This window comes from Amphiura filiformis, chromosome 6 (genome assembly GCF_039555335.1).
Source record: "Amphiura filiformis chromosome 6, Afil_fr2py, whole genome shotgun sequence".
NCBI classification, from domain to species: Eukaryota; Metazoa; Echinodermata; class Ophiuroidea; order Amphilepidida; family Amphiuridae; genus Amphiura; species Amphiura filiformis.
In genome coordinates, this window is record NC_092633.1 from 64894865 (window position 1) to 64920664 (window position 25800).

Below are 25800 nucleotides of genomic sequence, written 5' to 3' on the forward strand. Positions count from 1 at the left end.
TCTACGGTAGATAGCAAACAATGCAACCTGTATAATTATATACTGCTATCTACGGTAGAAAACAAACAGTGCAACCTGTATATCCATTGCTATTTACGGTAGATAACAAACAATGCAACCTGTATATCCATTGCTATCTACGGTAGATAACAAACATTGTAACTTGTTTATCAATTGCAATAATACAGTTCATTTTATTAAAATCAAAATATGCTATATAACACCAATTCCCAGCCACTGTTTGGTTAGGCTTTTGAGTTGATAATGTCGGATTCATCCCTCGACTTATAGAATCATACACATATATCTGTTGATCTGCACATGTCCTATTCCTTTGTTTTTGTTTGATGCTTAACATCAAGTAAAGCTTTGCTCATTTCCTTGACTGCTTCATATGTCTCTTCTCCCACGTTTGTAATACGTTCTGGCAATAGAAGGAATCCTTCACTCCCTTCATCAGGAAGCTCAACTGCGTAACTGTATTCAACACCTAGTACACTATACGCCCAATCTACACTGTTGCCTGATGCTTTGTCTACATGATTAAGAGAAGACAACATGGCCATATGATCAACATTAAAGTAATTTGAAACTCTGTATTAATTAATACACATAGTTTATTCCAGGAATCATAATATCTCCGAGCCGTTAACACATTCGTGCATAATACATCATTCAAAAACACAAACCAAGTATCACAATATGCATAACTACATAATAATAATTACATAATAACTACATAATAATTATGCACAATACAAACTTAATTGCATCAATAAAAGGAATTCATTTTAGTTTTGAGACAAAATTGGCATGAGAATCCGGTGAAGATCCTAGATGACGCAACCAAATTTGATAGACGTAACTTACATATTACTTGTGCTATGTTTCCCGTTCTGTAAGGTGTTCCATGAACATTCGATAGGGCACTTGTAGTCCTGTTTGCTAATTGCATCTTGAAAAGGTAAACACGAATACGAACATTAGCACGGTTGAAATGAACGTATAACATGAAAAGAGAAGAAACACGTATAAACACTTCCAATACGTTAATATCACCGACATCAACATGTTAAAGTGTATTAAAATAATTCATAACCCAATCACCTCATAAACTAAATAAAATGTTAACCGTATCCAACGCCTTCTTTATACTTACTATAGCTTAAATGTTAGGTATAGAAATAAATTCGTTTAAGGGCTTCGGTCATCTTTGCACATTATTTTTGTGGGACTTGAGAACATAATTATCAGTCACATCAAATTGCATTCTGAATGTGAGGAATGTCCTCTAATAGCAGATATTTTTTTATTTATTTTTTAAAATTAGTGATATAATACACAGTTTATGGCAAATTATTAAATTGACAATTTAACAGTCGTCGAAGTACACTCTAAATTTCAAGGATTTAAAATAAATCCCAAGGGACTGTGATTAGGGACCAATCAAGTGCTAGATTTAAAATTAAATCTTTAAGATTTAAAATTCAAATCTATAAGATTAATTTTAAATCTAAAATTGATTGGTCCCTAACTACAGTCTTAAGGATTTATTTTTAAATCCTTGTAATTTAGAGTGTATTAAACCAGGTAGACTTTATAATTTAATGATAAAGTGTATACATGTAGCTGGGATGAAATGCCGACCATCATATGAAAATATATAATATAAATGCATTCTAAGAGAAAGTTAAAAGTTCCCACTTGAAATTCTAATGTGAAAATTGAAACTTCTCTCAAAAGAGGAGATAAATTCCTTGATGACCATATAGTTGCCAGATCGTATGTTCAAAAGTAATGGTCAATTTCCTGTTTTCCAACTGACTAAATAATCATAAATGTGGTTTGACTGAGGAAATAACAATAAACATGTCAGAATATTATTAATTAATTCCCTATTTGGCCAAACCATCCCTTTCCAAGATTCAGATCATCTCAAGGGACACCACCCACTTCGTTGGTGGTCCGAATCACACTAGTCCTGTGATTGGTCTAAAGTTAGTATATCTAAACCTACTTGGAAGTTTGTGATTAGTTAGGAAAGTTTAGTATCACAGTTACGAAGCTTCCCATTGAATAAGATCATGAGATAACATTATCTACTATTACTATACTATCTAAATATGGAGAGACTTTCCTCTTCTCTTCAGTCTAATCTACAACTTGACTCAGAGAGCACATATCTGCTCTTCAGATCTTCAGAAATAAAAGAGTTATGCTTAGTGATAGAAACGTATAAATGATTTTTAATGGCCACGCTACTCTTAACGCGTCACAAGGTCTTTGAATCAATTTTTAATTTATGTCTTTGTATTAAATTCAAATGTTTTGTTTAAAGGCCAACTCTTTTTATGGTAAATTATCATATTACCATGATTACGGAATGACGACACGATCTTCTAGCCCGGGCTTCTAACGGACACGTGACAATATTCGTAAATCACAATAATTACAATAAATTTAAAATTAGATTTCAATATTTCAGTGATGGTAATACAATATACACGCAGCACATTTAATTTACAGAATGCAAAATTTTATTTCAGCAAAGCCAATTATGCTTTAGTAGTAGTTTCATAATTACAGATCTGTACATAAAATATTAAGAAAGATTCTGGGGAATTATCTAGCATTATAAAAAAAATGGCTGAATTTATGTTAACTCTATTGAACGTAAATCTAATAGGTTAGTTGTGTTAAATAAATTTGTTTTAACTTCAGTTTGCGCTTTATATGTAAGCGGATAAGAAATCATATCTGTATAAGTGCTGAATTATTAAGTTGTAAAATTATCCTTGTGTGACTTACAGTATATATAAATAGACTCTTCCTGATTTAAACCGATTGCGATTTGTAAAAATATACTTAGTGCCTGAAAAGTCTAGGGATTACGTTTTACTTAAATCAACATTTAAAGAACGCTTTTAACTTCAAATAAATTTTGGGTTTAGAAAATCAAATTCACAAAAAGGACACTAACCTAATTGAAAAATAACGGAAAACAAGAAATGTGTTTAAAATACGTCGTAAAAGGATAAAAATTGGTATATTATGTGACGATGAAGACCGCAAGTGCAACAGTGATAAACCTACATAGCTCATTCCAGTGCACCATGCAGGTTCCAAGCAGGTTCGAGCCAATGCAGCAAGACCTTTTTCGTCGTAATTGACCACTTCGTTGCCTTTGGCGGCATTTGGCTCTGCTAAGGGACCGTTCACAAACACTTGTAAGGGGGGGCCTGATGCAAAAAGGGGGGCCCTGAAAATTTTGACCCTCCTAAGGGGGGCCCTGAAAAAAATGGCCACAAATTTTTCTGGGAAAATTGAGTTTATATGCTTTTCTATGGGGTTGACCGATAATTTTCAAGTCAAAAAGGGGGGGCCCTGAAATTTTCGAGGTCTGTAAAGGGGGGCCCGAAAAATTTTCGCGATAAATTTTTTTTGCATCAGGCCCCCCCTTACAAGTGTTTGTGAACAGTCCCTAACTCTAATAATTATATTATTTAGGCCGAGCAGAAAACTGGAAGCGAGGCCAAAGATTTAAATTACATACTCCCAAAGTTAATTTGCCAAGTAACTGTAACGATAGCTATTCGTTATAATCTATAAGTAAATCAGGAGCTCTGGCAAACGTGGTTTATACTGTAGTCCGACATCTTGGTACCCAATTAGTCTTGGGCGTTTATTGATACACATAACCTGGCGATACTATTGATGGGCGGTATCGCTATTATCACATACTGTAACATCTCCCTTTCTTTATAAAAGGAAAATAATTGAATGGCTAATAACATATTGTAACATCTCTCTTTCTAAAGGAATACTTTCCAATGTCATTTTAGATAATTATTGTCCATGCAAAATGATGTTTCACAATGCTTATGTCGGGAGTGTAAATAAACAGTTATTAAATTGCTGATCAGAATAGAATCTTACGACAATCATTTTAAATTTGTATTGTTTTGGAACTCTTAACTGGCCTATAAAACAGTTTACCAAAACACTGATTGTATTTCTGATCATTGAAAGATTTGAAAATCAAATGTTATTGTTAATGTTCCAAGTCTTCCTTCTTTTATTAGGAAACTTTTTTAATAAAGTCATTGAAAATCTGAGTGTTCATTGTTCGGTGTTCAATGTCCAGCTTATTTGGTTGATTGTTCACTCTTCCTGCTATTTGTTCATACAAAGTTCTGCTTCTTTTGCTTTTATATGCTTTAATGCTGCTTTTCATTAACAAGCATTATTATTTTCTCAAAACTGCCTTATACATTGTACGTTGCTTTTCATTAGCAAGCCTTATTTTCCAAAACGAATTGCTTTTCATTAGCAAGCCTTATTTTCCAAAACTGCATTTTATATACTTTTAAATGCTGTTTTTACGTTTCATATTCTTGATTTTAATCTGCATTTGAAGAATTCTTAAAGTCTCTTGCATCTGATGACTTGTGGTTGTCGATGACTTGTGTGCTGCTTCAATTGGCAAACCTTTGTCTGCTGCTAATTCACATCCAACGAGCGGCCTGTCCATCGCTGCTTGACGAATGGCTTGTCCCCCGCTGGTCGAATGGCTTACATCCTGATCGCTGCAATCTTCTGTTGCACGATGAATGGCTTACATTCTGTTCAATGTTGAATGGCTTCCTACATTCTAAACACAGTGCTTTAATGGCAGCATGCACATTATAAGCATGTTCATGTGAATTACAATAAAAGTCCATCTCTGCTGAATGATGCACAACTCAAAGTCATTGCTTCATCATACATGTAATTCCGGCCACCGTGCATGTTTAGTGCTCAGGCCTATTTCTGCATCTTCTTGCTGCTTTATCAGTTTATGTTCAGCTCAGTCATGTCAGTGCTTGAGTGTTCGCTTTCTTTTCATTGCGTTTTGCAAATTCTGCTGGCCATCAAATCAATGCATGTTTAGTGCTTGGCCTTTCTTCTTGTTTTCATAAATGAGTGTTCCTCATGCTGTAATTCTTCAAAGTTCTTGAAGTATTTCTTCTTCTATGTCGCCGATTTCTTTAGTCAGTCACTTTCTATCGCGATACTGTGGCTTTTCAAGCCCGTAGGCAATTAGCGGTACGGTACTCATAGTCCGTCACCATTTAACTTTCGGCCAATCATCGGCAAATTCCGTGATCCGAATGCGATGAAAGTTCTGTATCTTCATATTTTACGTCCACGCTCGCTTTTTTAAAGCTGTCATTTCTTGCTTTCTTCTACACCCACGGCGATCGGATGCAAATCATTGCGGACGGGGGTACCTATAGTGTCAGAAACCGCTTCATGACACCATGTAACGATAGCTATTCGTTATAATCTATAAGTAAATCAGGAGCTCTGGCAAACGTGGTTTATACTGTAGTCCGACATCTTGGTACCCAATTAGTCTTGGGCGTTTATTGATACACATAACCTGGCGATACTATTGATGGGCGGTATCGCTATTATCACATACTGTAACAGTAACTATAAGGAATATCTTGCTTAAAATTATGAGCCAACTCTTTACCCTATACTCAAGATTTTGAATGCTTAGACTTTTGCCAAGTCTTACAATTTTGTGACTACAATTGTAAGAAAACATGCGAAAAAGTGCATGAAGTTAGACCATTTCCCCTCAAATTGCAAAAAATATGGAAATGTGACCTTTATTACCAGTTAGGACTAACTAGAGGATTAGGTTTTAGCTATGTTTCATTTGACAAAACAGGATAATGATTTGTTTAATAAAAATAAATAGTGCTGTAGTTTTCTGGAATGGGGGAGTATAGAGACATGCCATCGTCGACTTTTTTGTTCTTTAAGAGTTGAGTTTGATCGGACCATGTTGAATATTTTATATCAAATATTTCATTTTGAGAATTGTCTTGTAAAATCTCGCCAGAAACATCACGAATAATTAATTCAAGTTCTATACATTGTCTACTTTCTTTAACACACAAAATATAAACCAGATGGGTCAACTCATAGCACTCTTAAACGTGGGTCTACTTTTCGGCGTAGTGGTAAAAGCCTTACATTTCCCACCTATAATTACGAGCTGATCAAAATATAATTGGCAACCATCTTGAAATCGACACCCTTATCCCATTTGAAAAAAATTAACACCCTAATTTTATGAACATTTTAGGACGCACCATTAGATATTATTGGGGGGAGGCTAGTGAGTTAGGGTCAGGCAGATTATTTTTCGCTGCCTTTGGGTTTGTTTTTTTACTCATCAGTGAAGCAATATTTTTTTCATCTCACTATTGGGTCAGTGGGTAATTTTTGTTCGTCTCACTATTGGGGATTTGTTTTTATTTAAAAAACTCCCTAGCCCACCCCCTCCCCTCGATAATATCTAATGGTGCGTCCCTTAGTGAAACAAAATCAAGTGGAAATTTGCCTTTAACAAATATTCTGTACGACATTTTCATCCACACCGTCCTTGTCCTGACTATATACACCGTACCATACTCGCCCTGGTATCAGCTACTAGTAGGCTTATATAAATATTTTTTACTTTCACACTCGTAAAAATGTTTTTTTTTTAATTATTGGCGTATTCATATTACAGGGTGTAAACTGATATTGGACTCTCAAGTTATGATATTTGCATAAGTTAGGGTATGTGGGCATGTTTATTGATCTCGTGTATGCAATTTTACAGTACCTGAGTATTTGTTTTGAGTATTTGTTTATAGATTTAGATTGAGATATATCATGATGATTATGCGGAGAAGGTCTCAAGGACTGAAAAAAGGTCTGAAATATAGAGAAAGGTCTCAAATACAGAAGCACGGTGGAAAAGAGTGGAAGATATAAATCTATAGATAATAGAGAGATTCAAGTGCGATTTCCAAAAAAGGTATCGGACGTACGTTGATCTATTCAAAACTACTCTCCTGTATCGAAGTGAGGTCACGTATTTAGCCAGTTTTGAAGATTTTCCACGTGCGAAATCAACGTAGACGCATCTTTGAAAATGCACAAAATGTTCACAATAAAGACAGTCAAGGATACTGAACATACGAAGGAAAGTCTAATTATTATTATGATCTTTTTTGTTTGTAACAAATCATTATAATAAAGGTGCAGCGATGTGTTAAAAATTAGAGAGATTGCGATGTTCCAAACGCAGCACGTGGAACGTACGTTTTCACGTACGTTTTTACGTACGTTAATACGGTGTTAAATATTGCTAGTCTCGGTTCCAAACTGGATTGTGATCATTCGTCACGAAGGAGAACAAGTCAGCTAGAATAAAGACTATAATATTTGATCTAATCTAATCTAGGTCGATAGAGGGCATAGTGATTGAAAAAATAACAGTAAGCTGAGTCTCTGCCTAAATCAAACAGGCCACTTTTTTAAAATTTTGACTTGACATGCTGATTAAACTTAATTTTTTCTGTGCTCCCCAAATATTATAGTTGCTCAAAAACATATATTTTGTTAGATTAAAAATCACTACATCCATACATCATGACTTTTTCGTCCTGAAAATTGGGCGCGTTGCATGGACTTAGACATGAGGTAAAATCAGCATATTTCAACGTAGCATCTGCGTTTTATTCTACGTTGGAATCCAAAATGGGAAATCGCAATGTCATTTTTTGTACGCAAAGTATCACACACATTTCAATGGGCAATCTCTGCGTATGAATATTGCGTTTAAATTTAGTTAATTTTTTAACACATCGCTGTACCGTTATTATAATGATTTGTTACAAACAAAAAGGATCATAATAATAATTAGACTTTCCTTCGTATGTTCATTATCTTTGACTGTCTTTAACACATTGTGAAATGGACACATTTTGTGCATTTTCAACGATGTATCTACGTCGATTTCGCACGTGGAATATCTTCAAAAATAGCTAAATACGTGACCTCGCTTCGATACAGGAGAGTGGTTTTGAATAGATCAACGTACGTCCGATGCATATCTACGTTTGGAAATCGCAATGTCTCTATTAACTAAATTTATACGCGATATCCATACGCAGAGATTGCCCATTGAAATGTGTGTGATGCTTTGCGTATAAAAAATGACATTGCAATTTCTTTTGGATTCCAACGTGGAATAAAACGCAGGTGCAACGTTGAAATAATTATGGTGATTTTACCTCATGTCGAAGTTCATGCAACTCGCAATTTTCAGGACGAAAAAGTCTCATTTTGAAAGTAAAGTCATGATATATGGATGTAGTGATCCTTAATCTACCAAAAATATATGTTTTTGGGCAACTATAATATTTGGGGATCACAAAAGTACAATTAAGTTTAAGCAGCATGTTAACCTTGGTTTTTAGTCAAAATCAAAAGCGTGCTGTTTGAACTAGCAGAGACTCGGTAGCCTGCGCTAACCATTATTTTTTCAAACACTATGCCCTCTTTTGACCTAGATCAGATATTATAGTAGCTTATAGTCTTTGTTCCAGGCGCCTTGTTCTCCTTCGTGACAAATGAGCACAATCCAGTTTGGAACCGAGACTATAGTTAATGGAACATCGCAATCTCTCTATAATTAGGTTCGAATGGTGTTCGTCGCATATTTAGCAAATACACCAAGTCACGTATGAAATAATTTATTCATGCTATCAACCCAGAAAAATATAGACCAGACAAATATTTCAAAATCACGAAAAAACGGGAAAAAGTACAGAGAAAGGCTTCAAAATGTAGCCTATTCATTTATCTATACTCTATTATTTATTTATTTATTTATTTATTTTATCTGCTTGTTTACTTACTTTCTCTGTATTTGAGCCCTTTATATTTTATTTTAAGACTTGCTACAGTATTTGAAAACTTTCTTATAATCCTTTCCTCAGCATTTGAGACATTTCTTTGTACTTGATGAGACTTGTATTTGAGACATTTTTCTGGTTTTCAGACCTTTCGCGGTCCTAAAGACCTTTCTCTACGTTCGAGACATTTTCTGCTTTTGAATTCTTTCTCGACTTTTGATACCTTTGTCGGGTTTTGAGACCTTTATTTGTTTTTGAGACCTTTCTGTGCTTTTTACACCTTTCTCTCTGTTTTGATACCCTTTGACTCATTTGGCCGCCACCCATGCATAGTTTTATACTTACATGTTTTTCAAAATCGTCTGGTTTCTTATCACTGTACCCAAACGGTGACATCCACATTTGACCATAACTGTGTATATCTAGAAACGCTACCACCGGAATATGTTTGTTCAATTCAGTCAAAAAATCAGCAATTTGTTTCACTTCAGTTTCCGAAAATGGTTTGGTCCCGGGGTAGTTATCATCGCAAACATTCTTGCTAGTGCCTTTTTCTGTAAAACGATGGGAAAAGAAAAATGTTCTTTTATATCCAGTGCTTTCTTTTTCTATATATTTTTCCCTCAAAGCACTTTTTCGACTTTGTATTGCTTTGTTTGTATATTACGATTTTTTCTTTTTCCTTTTTAAATATTTTTTTGTATGTCGAGCATATCTACACTGTAAAAGTTTTGTCTATAGGGATTGAACACTTTTTGTCCTCGATTTGTAAACACATTTAAAACCTAAGCACCAATGTCAAATTTCAAAACATCATGTGTTTAATAAACACAAGGCGTCAAATTCCAAAACACTTATCATTTAAACATGTTAACAAATCGAGGACAAGGCGGTGTCTAGAATAGTGTTTAATCTCTAGTTTTGCAGTGTAGGCATTAACAGCTGGAATCTGATAACGCTGACGAAACTTCGGAGAAGGGGGTCGTCGTAGATAGCTGCATGGTCGGGCATTTACAGGACAGTCATGCACATATGGCCAACAATCTGTCGTATTACCCTGATCGGAACCGAGTAACGTCTGTAAGAATGTCTTTTATCACGGGTCATAGCTGCATCTACAGGACTTAAACCCCATTTAAATATATTAAACCAAGATAACACTCATTGAAAACAGCTCAACTATGTTACATCAGATCTTCTCTGGTTAAATCCACACACACATGTGTCTGTTTTACTTGTGTGATGAGCAATGAGCTGGTATTATAGTTTCAGTTGGGTGAACGATTATAAAGCAAACGCAAGGTAACACTTACTGTGTGGCCTTTGTTCACGAAATGAGACAATACTGTGCATATTGTTAACCACATTCTTGAAAATGAGAAACATAATGGCTGTGGGCCGTTACACGGTTTGGAAATAATTTCTTCATATTTGTTGGTGTTATCTGTCGTTTACATATCCTTCCTAAAAAAAACACCAAAGTGCGAATATTTCCAAACACCTAAATTAGCTAAAAATTTAGAACATGTTACAAAACTATATTTTCTAGAATGTTAGAAGAGTACTTTTGATATTGGCCGGTTATTTTTCACACAGCGACGTTAACTAGGCAATGTACTGTTACCTATAACATACACTAAAACACCAAAGTGCGAATATTTCCAAACATCTAAATTAGCTAAAAATTTAGGACATGTTACAAAACTATATTTTCTAGAATTTTAGAAGAGTACTTTTAACATTGGCTGGTTATTTTTCACACAGCGACGTTAACTAAGCAATTACCCATACTTCTATCGTAGAGGTTATGCGTCAATGGTAAGAGCACTGTGTATTTTGTATAGGAAAACGGACAGTTACTGCAGTATGAACCACGGGGAGAGTGGATTTGATTTTGTTGGTCCTGTGGAGATTTGAACCCGGGACCTCTGGCACCAAAGGCAAATTCCTTAACCAGTGTGCCACGCTGCTCCCTTTTTGTTTTGATAATGATCTTACCATTCCAATGGTAATCCCAGTTCCTATTAGGATCGACGCCAAGACATCCTCTTGTGTTTTCAGTCAAAGGATCTTTGATGATTGAACGAGTCTTCCGCCACAACCTATCCTGCAAAGATAGGAAAGAAAAGGCATGATGGGAGATTTAAAATGCGAATAATTGGCCAGATCCCGGTGTGGTCTTTAACAGGGAACTTAACTCCGCAAATGAATGAAAAAAAACTTGCTTCCGATCCCCTCCCGAATCAAATACAATCAATTTTTGCTTTTGCATGTTTTTATTTTGATATGCTCAATCCTTCATATTTGAATTTCTTCCCAGGCTCTGTCGCCAAATAAAAAAAATACTGTTTAAAAGGCCCGTTCAGTGATTTGTTGATCCGGAGGATCGTAGAACACATCAAAATTCAGATTTTGGCAGCTTTGTTAGTGTCATTGATGTGTTAAGCCGAAAGCCGTGTAAAGACGAAATGAGACATTTACACGAATTTGTAAATCTATACTATAACTACGTGTATTTAAATGAGGCTGCAACTTTGTCAATACTGCTGTTTTCCTTGGTTTTTGTCAAATTTTTCATTACAAAAATACCTCATGACAATATTTTAATGACGAATCCTTCATTCTTAGGCAATTTTATAAACAATTTTCGTCATTAAAATTGTTATTAGGTATTTTTGCTATGAAAAATTTGGCAAAATGAGGAAAACCGTATCAATTGTTTTGTATCTCGTTGGGGTCACAGCCTTTTAAGCCACACCTGTATAGAGAACATCACACACCGAACTTGTTTAACGCGTTATTATGCCCCTGTCACACATCGCCGGATGGCCGACGTACATGAAACTGATGAGAACACGAAACTGATAAGAACATAAAACGAACACTGACGAACAAGAACGGATTTACTAGAATACCATCTGTTTCTTGTAGGGCCGATCCGGCAATGTGTGACAGGGGCATAACATGTGCACTCATCACTAGCTCATAGAGCATTATTTTAGACCAACAAGCAAATCAGACACGGAATTGAAGCAAAGTCCTAAATTTTGTCTTCATTTTTGATCATGGGAATAATCTTATTTTCTATAATATTATAAATACATTTCACGTACCGTGGTCCACGTGTAGACGTAACCATCTACGTTGAGTACAGGTAAGATGTACCAATCAAATTCTTGTAAAATATCCCTGACGTCTCCACCATACCAGTCTTTGGCAAGCTTCACGAAAGAAAACGGTACAATACATTGACATATAACATTTTAGTTTGTTTGTTTGTTTGTTTGTTTGTTACTAATTTAGTGGGCAATCTTCTGCCCTTCCATGCGACTCATGAGCGGAAAATCTATAAGATATTTTGTTTGTCTGCTTGATTGATTGATTGATTTATTTTTTTGATATACCAGAAAGCGGGAAAATCAAATGTTAGCCATGACCGCGTTGTGTCATCATATTAATCGTTCATTCAGCTTTGGGCATATTTCTGCTATATAGTGAGTGTAAAATGAGCATAGACTTCTTTACATAAAAACTAACCAACTTTTTTTACCAATGTATTCTTTCTCACTTTCATACACGATATAGTGAATTTAATATTGTCACAAAGACCAAGAATCTTGGCGCCATAAGAATCCTCAAATTACCACTCCCTCTCTCTTCCTTCATCAGAATGAATGAGAAATCATAACCGTAGCAAAACTCAATCTCAAGCCCATTCCTCCGAGATTGTGTCGACATGCCATGTTTGATAAGCTTAGCCATATTTACTATATCATGTTAGCTCATTATAACTTAGGTATCGACTTGAGTAGTGGTTTAAAATATACTTTTATTTTATATTCAGTACGTGGAACTTGCATTCATGGTTCTAAGCTTCCGTGTGTCACGAGGTCCTAAATAACATTTTAAAACGTTTAAAATACCTCTCTAGTGATATACATGAGTGTAGCTGGTCCAATCCATTCCCTAGCATGAATTCCTCCCATCATCCAGATTACAGGTTTATATCCAGACTCGCCAGCACTAAGCTTGAATACAAGGAATGAAAACAGCACCAATTAATGTTTTTCATCTATTCTGATGAATGCTATGAAGGTGATGAAGGTAGACCCCTACTCGATTTCGAAAAATAAATGTTGTTATCCTGAAAGAATATCACCAGAACTTTTCATAAATTACATCGAAGGCTTTGCACATATTTTTTTTCACAAATACGGTCATTCGCTATAGTAAATTAATAACACTGCAAGAAACGCGTTTCTGCAACCAATGTCTTTTAAAGGGCCTTTTTGGCTAAGTCTGTATCAAAATGGTAGACCTAATCATCAGTTTTGATGGTTATTGAAATGCAACATTACATTGGATCCTCTTGAAATAACCATAATTTATTGTTTTATAACTGTCTAGGATATTAATCAACAAATTAAGTTACAGAACAAATTATTTGTCTTAATTGTATATAAGGCACTCTATAAAGGTTGTGGAGCTATTGTTCTATTTGATTGTTACCAAGGGGGTGCCACTAAATTCACGGTTGTTCTATTAGCAACGCAAAACCTATGAAAAATTCCGCTTGTTTACTAGCTACAAAGTGAGGCCAGTTATCGATCCGTTATGAATAATTCATGTTCGACCCCTTGGATCGTGTTAATTGATATTGGCAAATAACAACGTTGTTAGTTTTGCGAACTTTGCCTGTTCAATGAGAGTATAGCGCGCCCCAATACATCTGGGCACAAACCAAACGAAAACGATCCAGTTTAATGAAATGGCGGACGGGTATTCCCATCAGGCGCCAGTGATATGTTTTTTTCAAAGAAAGTCTACTAATTTGATATGAAATGACATTTTGCAGCAGCAAAGTCAAAATTAGGACTTGAGGTCAATAATATGAAGGAAATACAGAGGCAAGGTGTGAAACACAAGTAGTATTTGAAGTTAAAATAACCTTTGATACCCGACCTGACCTTCCATAGCTTTCCATCATGGCGTCTTATTCGTCTTTATGTATTTCTATTATGCTCTCAAGTAAAATAAAATACCAATCTGCACTAAGCAGACAGAATGTTACTTGGCTCCCAGCATGAATTATTGATTTTATACGGAGGTAAAGAAATACACAGTTGCCTGCAAGCCGTGCACCATGCTCCAAATACTTACGGTAAATCTGAATAATGGTCACATGTTGACATATCATGTGTTCGGGAAATCACGTGGCAACATTTTAAGATTTCAGACTTGTTTACTAGTTAAATTGTCATTTGTATTATTGATTATTTATCTTTGTTAATTAATATATCTTTTAAATGCTGATAAATCGTGGTTGGCTGCCCATATTATATGTTAAATTCAATGTTTTATGAATATAATTCTACCACGCAGAAGGGGTCACACAGCATAATTTCACACTACACGATTTAGCTAGATTTGGAGCTCTGCACTTCAAATTCACGTCAATTTCAAAGTTTATACACTTAATATAATTTAATATAATACTAATTTTTTTGTTATAACAAACTGGAACACGAAATATACTAGCTTATTGCCTATACAGAAAGGGGATTTATACACATTCACTCAGCAATTTGACATGCCTGGCGCATCAAGACATTCTCTGTCTGGATAACATGACTGTCGCCCTCAATAAGTCTGGGCACAAATTTAAATAACAATACGCTATTTACATATGAATGCGGCCTCATGCTAATTTCTAGTGCCGCTTCCAGGTATTGTTCTATGTAGTTACCTTCAGTACAGTGATCGGACGGCCTTCATAGGTCTCGGCAATGGGAAATGACGATATATGTAAACCATCAGGATCACCTGTGTCATATAACGTTTCCAAACTAGTCATGAATTCTAGAATCTGCCAAAGAAATAAAAACGTCAACGCATAGTATCTTTCTTCGATTAATATAATTATGGGATGTTCTTTGATAGTAGTTTGGGTTCTTATATGCTAGTATAGTAGCAACAATACGGGGCCAGCAGTGAAAATAGATAAATGGAGAGAGTATGAAATGCAAAACTATCGGCAAAAACTCTTTAAAAAATGTGTCAAATTTGCCAAACATAATTACGAGGGCGGTCAAAAAGTTCGCAGAACAAGGTATGCTACTTTGCCGTACGGTAATGAATTTGATCTCATTTGAAAGCTTGTTCCTTCAAAACATAACGGCAAAGATATTCGATTTTTGCATCACTGTATATGGGCAGGATACTCGGCAGAGGAAGCCTACCTCCTTGAATTCACAGGTAGGGGCCCCCCTACCACCAGAAGTGAACACTGGGTCATAATGGAAATTTCTGCCGACGGGGGTGAAAGGTGAAAACTCAAATGGAATTTAACATTAATGTATACAGTCGCTGTAAATGGTGATAACCTCCTTGATATTCAACAGCAACAAAATGGTCCTTAGAGTTCAAGAATGGAATGAAAATGAGCGTCCTTGAAGATCATCCAAGGTCCAAAAGACTTGCTGACATCACCACTAATGATATACGTGCTGGTACATTGGCATTGATAATGAATAAAGAACTAAACAAGAAAGTTGAGATACGTAGCCACAAAACATGATAACTCTGATGAAAGTGTTTTCAACATAAATTCATTAACATTTGGGTATTCCAGGGTGTCTTCTACATGGGGGTCCCAGAATCTCCATGCACAAAATTGATACCACTGACAAAATCAGGTCCACGCCTTCTGTACACCTAGAATGAGGACCGAGACAAGGTTTATTAGTATTTAGCTAAAGGTGATAAGACATACATTAATCACTGGAATTATGAGTCCATTCAGTGGAAGCAACTGGATCTTCCACTCTGTCACCATATAGTGGAAGGTCTTCGTCGCTGTTTTCTGAGATTCAGGGGGAGTGTTGATGACAGATCCTTAGCCAAATGAAAGTACAATCATAAGCATATATCATACAATTTTGATAGAAACATTGAGGCAAGCCATCAAGAAAAGAAGTTTGGTGGTAGGAATGGGACTATTCTCCCGCTATTCTCGGACTGTGTCCTGTACACTATTCTCACTTTGTCAAGCTGCCATTCACGACAGAGGGATCATTTAACTAAAGCAACCACTGTGGTTCAGACATGACCTCCAGTTAGTGAAACCTATTTTAGAATTTTAAGTCATACCTGTATAATATCAGGTTTGCTGCTGATTAATGCTGGTGAGCCTTCACTGAAGAGTGGCTCATGAAGCAATGTTTCAAGAACAATTGCGACGGGTGCATTAAAGTATGCCGCATGTTCAAGAGTAAGTTGGAGAGAATTTGGCTAATAATCTTTCAAGTACCCTGTTCTACGAACTTATTGACCGCCCCTCGTATAACTCTATACGTACGTATATCAACAAATGTATGTAATAACAAAAAACGTTGGTTAATATGATATCATTCATCAAACGTCCATCACATGGCATTGAATTGATTGAATTTCTTGAAGATTATTTTTCATATAATCTTCAATAAATTCAATAAAACTGTCATCCACAAGAGATGATAAAATTGTAATCAACTCCAGTGTTGCCAACATAATTAAGATTACAAATAACTAGGGTGTTCAAATTAATATCAAGATATTAAAAATTTCGCTTCATTTGACCCTAATGAAGTAAATTATCAAAAATAGCCATTAGTTTATCCAACGAAATAGCATTTGTGAATTCATCTGAGTAATAGGTATATATAAGATGGTGCCAACTTTAATGCACACTCCTCCCGTAACGTGTTCCGGCGTAATTTAACGTTAATACGGAAGCCACATCATTCAAGATGTTAAGAAGCTTTAAAAGTTAATTATTGCAAGCATGAAATACCAGGTTACTCAAACAAATTGCCGTCTCGTTCTATCTCGTATCTATCTATATATATATCACTACAATATTACAAGTGTTTTTCCACGCGATATTTTTGTTTCATTTACATCATCATTATCCGCTTTTAGCTGGTATGAAAACACTTTTCAATACAATTACGCTCTTTTAAGTGGCATCCTTTTTATGCGAGTGGTAAATAAAAACACTTATCGACTTTGGAAGAAGTTCATTAATTCTAGTTGATACTGATGTGCTTTTTACTGGAGCTTTTTAGTGAAGTTTACGTATGTGTAATAAAAAACAACGCTGGCGTTAATAGACAGTGAAATAATAACTAAATTTATACGTTTGAGATCAATTCGCTGATAGAGAAGAAAATCTAAAGGAACGTTTGTTGAAATATACCAAAAATCTAGGACGTAATCGAAAAATATTTTAACATATCTATTTGATTTGCTTAATATATCTATTAGATTTATATACACTACACGGGGTATCTGATAAACGATGTAACGTTGCCTATTAATAACATTTAGCCTAAATGGCTGGAAAAAAACACACTACAAAAACACTTAAATAACGTCACTGTATGTAAGAATATTTTGTAGCAAGTTTACAAGAATGTTTTTGAATGTTATTCAAATATTCTAAACCCTTTATATTTAACCCGACATTTTTAAAAAACATTTTCTGTAAAAAGATTTTGTGTTTGCTGGGTAAACACTCAGTCACTCATACCCAGCCCCATAGGCATACATGCAAACCCACCCACCCACCCAGAAATATATTTCTTTAGCCAATGGCAATAGACCTTAAAAGGAGATTATTCGTGCATAAAGTACCTGATAATGGAAAGAGTACCTTGAAATGTCCCACTCACCAGTTTGTGCGTGAGCACTCGCATACCCGTCCCACGCACCCCATCAATAAGAGCGATTTATATAACTTTTATAAGAAACAAAGCAAGTAAATTGAATAGGAAAACAGTCTTACCTCATCGTAATTTTGATAATGTTCGAAGTTGTACTCGCCGCGTTTTCTTTGATTAAATCCATCTCTGTGCTGATTGCTGTCGATTAAACGCTGTACATTTTCAATCTGTAGTTGATGATTAATGTTATGACTGTGTAAGATATCAATCAATGTGTTCATATCCTGGGGTGCTACCATCAAATTCACGTGTTCGCCCGGTGTATTGGGTTCTTGCCAAAATATAACCTGTAAAAGATCAAAATGCAAACAAATTAGAAATCAAATTATACTTCTGACTGCTGTGTAGTTCGTCCCTTGAGCATGTTGAGTTGGACAAGAAATCAAACAGATATTCATTGACCGGGATAACGAGAATTGAACCCGGGACATCACAGTAGCCTATATAGGTTCTGTAAAGAAAGTATGCTTCTTCTAGAAAAATGGAGGAAAGGATTTTAAAATGGCACACAGAAACCCAAGTGAAATCATACGAGGAGAAATGTTTTAAATAAAATCTGAAAGTAACTTACATTGTGGATGTAATCCTGTATGGAAATATACAGCCTGTCTCAAAAAAAATTGTGCAAGTGAAAAGCGCCCTCTCTGGCAATTAGAAAATACCATTGTGACATAATGCTTACATCAACGTCAAGGGCGTAGTCTTAGCTCGCAAATGCTGTTTGCTCTGTTCATTTTGCTTGTTTTAATCTCGAGATATGTTTAGTTAAAGACGGAAGGGTAAAATCACAATTGTGCCACTTTTACTAGGGAAGAGGGCTTTACATGTAGCAGTGATAGCATCAAGTTTATCAAGATTTCCTTCGTGAAGTCAAAAGAATGCATCAATTACATAATACAAACTATTTTGACTGTTTTTACACAGCCGTGACATTAGTCACGGCTGTGTCTTTTTTCTTACAGGTTCTTCTTAGTCCAGCCGAGCGGCGGCTGGACTTCTGTTTTTCAGCGGTTTCTTCTTCTTCTTTAGTCCAGCCGAGCAACGGCTGGACTCTTGAATCCCAGTGGTTTCTTCTTCTTTCTTTCTTTCTTTCTTTCTTTCTTTCTGTCAACATTTAACATAATTGGCTCTAGCTCCCTAATTATTTGACCGATTCTGACCAAACTTGGGCAAAGGCTCCACTACACCAGGTTTTACATTTGACATGGCCCATTTGGGGTCAAATGTCACGCATGAGTAATTTTGGCTAAAAATGCGATTTTTACCAAAAATGCTTCTTCTTTTACAGATTACATGGTAGCGCAATGAGACTTGGTCATCGGCATCGACTATAGTTGGAGTCTATGGGGTAAACACAGATTTGGGGTCAAAGGTCATTAAGGGGATTTTTTCTGCACATAACCAAATACTTTCAAAATGCTTCCTTTCCTACAGATTACATAGTACAGAGATGAGATTGACACATATGCACTGACATTAGCTGGTGTCTATAGGGTAAACACGGATTTTGAGTTCAAGGTCATGAAGGGGTAAAATAGGGTTGATTACTGAAAATCACCTTAAAGTTCACTTCTTCCTGCATATTAAGTTCTGTGATCATCAGAATAATGCCAAAATGACTATAGCATTGGGTGCATATAGGGTTATTATCAGATTTGGTTTGAACATAGGGAGGGGTCTGTTTTGGGGTCAAAAGGGGTAATATTTAAAAGTTTATCCAATTTGAATAAAATTGTTATTTGTAATTCTAGTATGATTCAAAATATAATGGAGGTCTTTTCAAGGTCACCAGAGGTCAACCAAAGGTCAAAAGGGGGTAAAATTGAACATTTTATCCAATTGGAATGATTTAAAATGAAAATTGCAATTTCGCAAACCAGACACTTTCTAACGGTGATTGTAAAACAATTTGCCTAACTTAACAGCCAATATAACAGAGTTAGGCACTAATGCAGGCTACTCTACACACCGTTAAAAATCATAAGATGTATAGTTAGGCAAAAATGTGAGAGCATACTGCACTAAACGACAGAGTAGATCACAAGTTATTGATACTGTTACATAATCATCTTATAGACAGCTATTCATAGAAGATAATCTATGAATGTAGATTGTCCCGCTTTGGTAAACAGATAATTGTCCTTTCTATTCAGAGGTTCTATTTACTCTTGGTCAGTCATGCATGTTAATAATACTAAAGAAACTGACTTGATGCACTTTATTTAAATCCCATACAGAGTGCTTGCACGGAAGGTCATTAGTTCAAATCATCCTCCAGACACGCTCCAGAAGATATGCAAATGCATGGAGTACAAAAGAATTACTTTGATCAATACCAGTTACACAGGTGATTGGTATTGTGCTGCATGCATTTGCATGTCTTCTGGAGCGTGTCTGGAGGATGATTTGAACTAATGACCTTCCGTGCAAGCACTCTATAGCACTCTATGGCACTGACCGATTACCATCACATTATTAATTTTCTAAAGTCGGACGCCATGGTACATTTTTCTATTGCAACACATTGCTATATGCTATGAGCTCTCGTATAAGGTATGTACATTTTTGCTGTGTTCTTTTTATACCGTCTTTCAAGGAAAACAACAACACGATTACGCCTTATTATATTAATGTTAGAGATATGTATGTTATAAAAATCACAATAATTAACTTCATTATGACTAAAGAATTAGCGTATATGGGATCGGAGGCACCAATTTCAAACACTGCATGTCAGATAACTGTGAAGTCACTTCAAGGTCACGGCTGGACTTCGCAGCCTTCTGAGGATGCAATATATCTAGTTCTTTCTTTAGTCCAGCCGAGCAACGGCTGGACTCTTGCATCCCAGCGGTTTCTGCTTCTTACCTAGCCGGGACACCGGCTAGGTCTTGTGATGCTATCGGATCTTTCTTCTTCTGGCAACACGTGCGTGACTTGCCACGTGTCGCCCTAGCTCTGTTATGCTTTGACCGATTTTGACCGTACTTGGTCACAAACAACACTGACTATGTCCCCACATGTGACATGACATTGAACTCCATTTGACCTTTGACCTGCTCACAATGGCAAAAATGCGATTTTTACTATAAAATGTATCTTCTTCCACAAATAACATGTGATGGTGACATGCTTAGGTCATGTGACTTGACTTTGGTCGGTGCCTATAGGGTGTTCACAGATAAGGGGTCAAGGGTCATTAAGGGGGGCATTTCGGGTCTGAAAGCTAAAAATATTCAAAAATCACTGTTTTTACAAATTACATAGCAGAGTGTTGTCATTAGCACATGCATTGCTACCAACTAGGGTCTTTGGGGTGTCTACAGTTTTGGGGTCAAAGGTCATTAAGGGGTCGCTTCCGGTCAAAAACCAAAATCATCAAATATGTTCATTTTTTATATCTCAAAACGTAACCAGACCAGAGTGATATAAACTTCATATATGCATTAGTGTTACCCGATGTATGCACAGTATTTTTATTTTTTGGTCAAAGGTCATTTAGACGTCATTTCCGGTTTTAAGCTAAATAACTTCAAGAATTTTTATCTCCATAACTAAGCATAGTAGATTTTTTTATTTTAATCTGTAACAATGCATTTTCTCGGTGTATATGAGGTTTTTTTTATATTGGGGTCAAAGGTCATTAAGGAGGTCAAAACGTCAAATTTGCAAAAAAAATGTTTAAAATTACAGAAAAGTAGGTGTATCTCAGCCTATGGAAGACGGATAAAGCTCCTGCTACAGTGATGCACCATTAATGGTGTGAGATGTCTATAATAGCCGGTCAAAGGTCAAACTTTAAGTTAAGACTGGCATTTCCGGCCCCGGCTAGGTCCAGATCTGTAACCAGATCTAGTTCTTTCTTTCTTTCTTTCTTTCTGTCAACATTTGACATAATTGGCTCTAGCTCCTAATTATTTGACCGATTATAACCAAACTTGGGCAAAGGCTCCACTACCCCAGCCTTTACATTTGACATGACCCATTTGGGGTCAAATGTCACGCATGAGTAATTTTGGCTAAAAATGCGAATTTTACCAAAAATGCTTCTTCTTTTACAGATTACATGGTAGCGCAATGAAACTTGGTCATCGGCATCGTCTATAGTTGGAGTCTATGGGGTAAACACAGATTTGGGGTCAAAGGTCATTAAGGGGATTTTTTCTGCACATAACCAAATACTTTCAAAATGCTTCCTTTCCTACAGATTACATAGTACAGAGATGAGATTGACACATATGCACTGACATTAGCTGGTGTCTATAGGGTAAACACGGATTTTGAGTTCAAGGTCATGAAGGGGTAAAATAGGGTTGATTACTGAAAATCACCTTAAAGTTCACTTTTTCCTGCATATTAAGTGCTGTGATCATCAGAATAATGCCAAAATGACTATAGCATTGGGTGCATATAGGGTTATAATCAGATTTGGCTTGGACATGGGGAGGGGTCTCTTTTGGGGTCAAAAGGGGGAAAATTTTGAAATTTGCCCAATTCAATTGAAAATTAGTATATGTAATCACGGTAGGATTCAAAATATGATGGAGGTCATTTCAAGGTCACCAGAGGTCAACCAAAGGTCAAAAGGGGGGTAAATTGAACATTTTATCCAATTTAAATGATTTTAAAATGAAAATTGCAATTTCGCAAACCAAACACTTTCTAACGGTGATTGTAAAACAATTTGCCTAACTTAACAGCCAATATAACAGAGTTAGGCACTAATGCAGGCTACTCTACACACCGTTAAAAATCATAAGATGTATATAAGATGTATAGTTAGGCAAAAATTTGAGAGCATACCGCACTAAACTACAGACTAGATCACAAGTTATTGATACAGTTACATTATCATCTTGTAGACTGCTATTCACAGAAGATAATCTATGAATGTAGATTGTCCGCTTTGGTACACAGATAATAGTCCTTTCTATTCAGAGGTTCTATTTACTCTTGGTCAGTCATGTATGTTAATAATACTAAAGAAATTGACTTGAGGTGTTTCATTCCCATTTTTGATTCCCATATAGAGTGCTTGCACGGAAGGTCATTAGTTCAATCCTACAGACACGCTCCAACAGATATGCAAATGCATTGAGTACAAAATATTTACTTTGATCAATACCAGTATAAACAGGTGATTGGTATTGTACTGCGTGCATTTGTATGTCTTCTGGAGCGTGTCTGGAGGATGATTTGAACTAATGACCTTCCGTGAAAAACCCTATGGCACTGATCGATTACCATCACTTTAATAATTTTCTAAAGTCGGACGCCATATCACATTTTTTTATTGCAACACATTGCTATATGCTATGAGCTCTCGTATAAGGTATGTACATTTTTGCTGTGTTCTTTTTATACCGTCTTTCAAGGAAAACAACAAGACGATTACGCCTTATATTAATGTTGGAGATATGTACGTTATAAAAATCACAATAATAAACTTCATATGACTAAAATTAGCGTATATGGGATCGAAGGCACCATTTTCAAACACTGTCAGATAACTGTGCAGTCACTTAAAGGTCACGGCTGGACTTCGCAGCCTTACAGGGATGCAATATATCTAGTTAGTCCAGCCGAGCAACGGCTGGACTCTTGCATCCCAGCGGTTTCTGCTTCTTCTTTCTTTCTTTCTTTCTTTCTGTCAACATTTGACATAATTGGCTCTAGCTCCCTAATTATTTGACCGATTCTAACCAAACTTGGGCAAAGGCTCCACTACCCCAGCCTTTACATTTGACATGACTCATTTGGGGTCAAATGTCACGCATGAGTAATTTTGGCTAAAAATGCGAATTTTACCAAAAATGCTTCTTCTTTTACAGATTACATGGTAGCGCAATGAAACTTGGTCATCGGCATCGACTATAGTTGGAGTCTATGGGGTAAACACAGATTTGGGGTCAAAGGTCATTAAGGGATTTTTTCTGCACATAACCAAATACTTTCAAAATGCTTCCTTTCCTACAGATTACATAGTACAGAGATGAGATTGACACATATGCACTGACATTAGCTGGTGTCTATAGGGTAAACACGGATTTTGAGTTCAAGGTCATGAAGGGGTAAAATAGGGTTGATTACTGAAAATCACCTTAAAGTTCACCTTTTCATGCATATTAAGTGCTGTGATCATCAGAATAATGCCAAAATGACTATAGCATTGGGTGCATATAGGGTTATAATCAGATTTGGCTTGGACATGGGTAGGGGTCTCTTTTGGGGTCAAAAGGGGTAATATTTTGAAATTTGCCCAATTCAATTGAAAATTAGTATATGTAATCACGGTAGGATTCAAAATATGATGGAGGTCATTTCAAGGTCACCAGAGGTCAACCAAAGGTCAAAAGGGGGTAAAATTGAACATTTTATCCAATTTAAATGATTTTAAAATGAAAATTGCAATTTCGCAAACCAAACGCTTTCTAACGGTGATTGTAAAACAATTTGCCTAACTTAACAGCCAATATAACAGAGTTAGGCACTAATGCAGGCTACTCTACACACCGTTAAAAATCATAAGATGTATATAAGATGTATAGTTAGGCAAAATTTTGAGAGCATACCGCACTAAACTACAGACTAGATCACAAGTTATTGATACAGTTACATAATCATCTTATAGACAGCTATTCACAGAAGATAATCTATGAATGTAGATTGCCCGCTTTGGTACACACAGATAATAGTCCTTTCTATTCAGAGGTTCTATTTACTCTTGGTCAGTCATGCATGTTAATAATACTAAAGAAATTGACTTGAGGTGTTTCATTCCCATTTTTAATTCCCATATAGAGTAAGCTTGCACGGAAGGTCATTAGTTCAAATCATCCTACAGACACGCTCCAACAGATATGCAAATGCATGGAGTACAAAATATTTACTTTGATCAATACCAGTTAAACAGGTGATTGGTATTGTACTGCGTCATTTGTATGTCTTCTGGAGCGTGTCTGGAGGATGATTTGAACTAATGACCTTCCGTGCAAAACCATATGGCACTGATCGATTACCATCACTTTAATAATTTTCTGAAGTCGGACGCCATATCACATTTTTTTTTATTGCAACACATTGCTATATGCTATGAGCTCTCGTATAAGGTATGTACATTTTTGCTGTGTTCTTTTAATACCGTCTTTCAAGGAAAACAACAAGACGATTACGCCTTATATTAATGTTGTTGGAGATATGTACGTTATAAAAATCACAATAATAAACTTCATATTACTAAAATTAGCGTATACATATGGGATCGAAGGCACCATTTTCAAACACTGTCAGATAACTGTGAAGTCACTTAAAGGTCACGGCTGGACTTCGCAGCCTTACAGGGATGCAATATATCTAGTTCTTTCTTTCTTTCTGTCAACATTTGACATAATTGGCTCTAGCTCCCTAATTATTTGACCAATTTTAACCAAACTTGAGCAAAGGCTCTACTACGGAGTACTACCCCATCCTTTACATTTGACATGACCCATTTGGGGTCAAATGTCACGCATGAGTAATTTTGGCTAAAAATGCGATTTTTACCAAAAATGCTTCTTCTTTTACAGATTACATGGTAGCGCAATGAGACTTGGTCATCGGCATGGACTATAGTTGGGGTCTATGGGGTAAACACAAATTTGGGGTCAAAGGTCATTAAGGGGATTTTTTCTGCACATAACCAAATACATTCAAAATGCTTCCTTTCCTACATATTACATAGTACAGAGATGAGATTGACACACATGCACTGACATTAGCTCGTGTCTATAGGGTAAACACGGATTTTGAGTTCAAGGTCATGAAGGGGTAAAATAGGGTTGATTACTGAAAATCAACTTAAAGTTCACTTTTTCCTGCATATTAAGTGATGTGATCATCAGAATAATGCCAAAATGACTATAACATTGGGTGCATATAGGGTTATAATCAGATTTGGCTTGATCATTGGTAGGGGTCTGTTTTGGGGTCAAAAGGGGTAAAATCCTAAAATTTGTCCAATTCGAATGAAAATTAGTATATGTGATCACGATATGATTGAAAATATGATGGAGGTCATTTCAAGGTCACCAGAGGTCAATTAAGGTCAAAAGGGGTCAAATTCCAAAATTCGTCCAAATTAACTTTAAATTAGAATATATAATATTGATATGATTTAAAACAAAATGGAGGTCATTTCAAGGTCATCACAGGTCAACAAAGGTCAAATTATTTTATTAGCTAGATTGTTATTAAACTTAATGCCTACATCTTTCACGAAAATTCAATTGTGTTTCAAATCTTTTCAAGGTCATCAG

At 35.9% G+C, this 25800-nt stretch overlaps 1 protein-coding gene and 1 long non-coding RNA gene across 2 annotated transcripts in view; both read right to left on the minus strand.

Annotated features, from left to right (window-relative positions):
• Positions 1–219: 219 nt before the first annotated feature.
• LOC140155820 (carboxypeptidase B-like) overlaps positions 220–25800 on the minus strand; it is a 37241-nt gene continuing 11660 nt past the window's right edge. The window contains exons 3-10 of the mRNA XM_072178805.1: positions 17569–17793; positions 14491–14610; positions 12668–12772; positions 11858–11965; positions 10743–10851; positions 9090–9298; positions 871–955; positions 220–535 (exon numbers count right to left, since the gene is read on the minus strand). Coding sequence (XP_072034906.1) covers positions 327–535; positions 871–955; positions 9090–9298; positions 10743–10851; positions 11858–11965; positions 12668–12772; positions 14491–14610; positions 17569–17793 — 1170 coding nt within the window. The 3' untranslated portion in view covers positions 220–326. The remainder of the gene's footprint in view (positions 536–870; positions 956–9089; positions 9299–10742; positions 10852–11857; positions 11966–12667; positions 12773–14490; positions 14611–17568; positions 17794–25800) is intronic.
• LOC140155821 (uncharacterized) lies at positions 3637–5466 on the minus strand. Its single transcript, XR_011859431.1, has 2 exons — positions 4354–5466; positions 3637–4264 (listed from the first exon to the last, which is right to left on the minus strand). It is a non-coding gene; the product is annotated as an uncharacterized lncRNA (long non-coding RNA).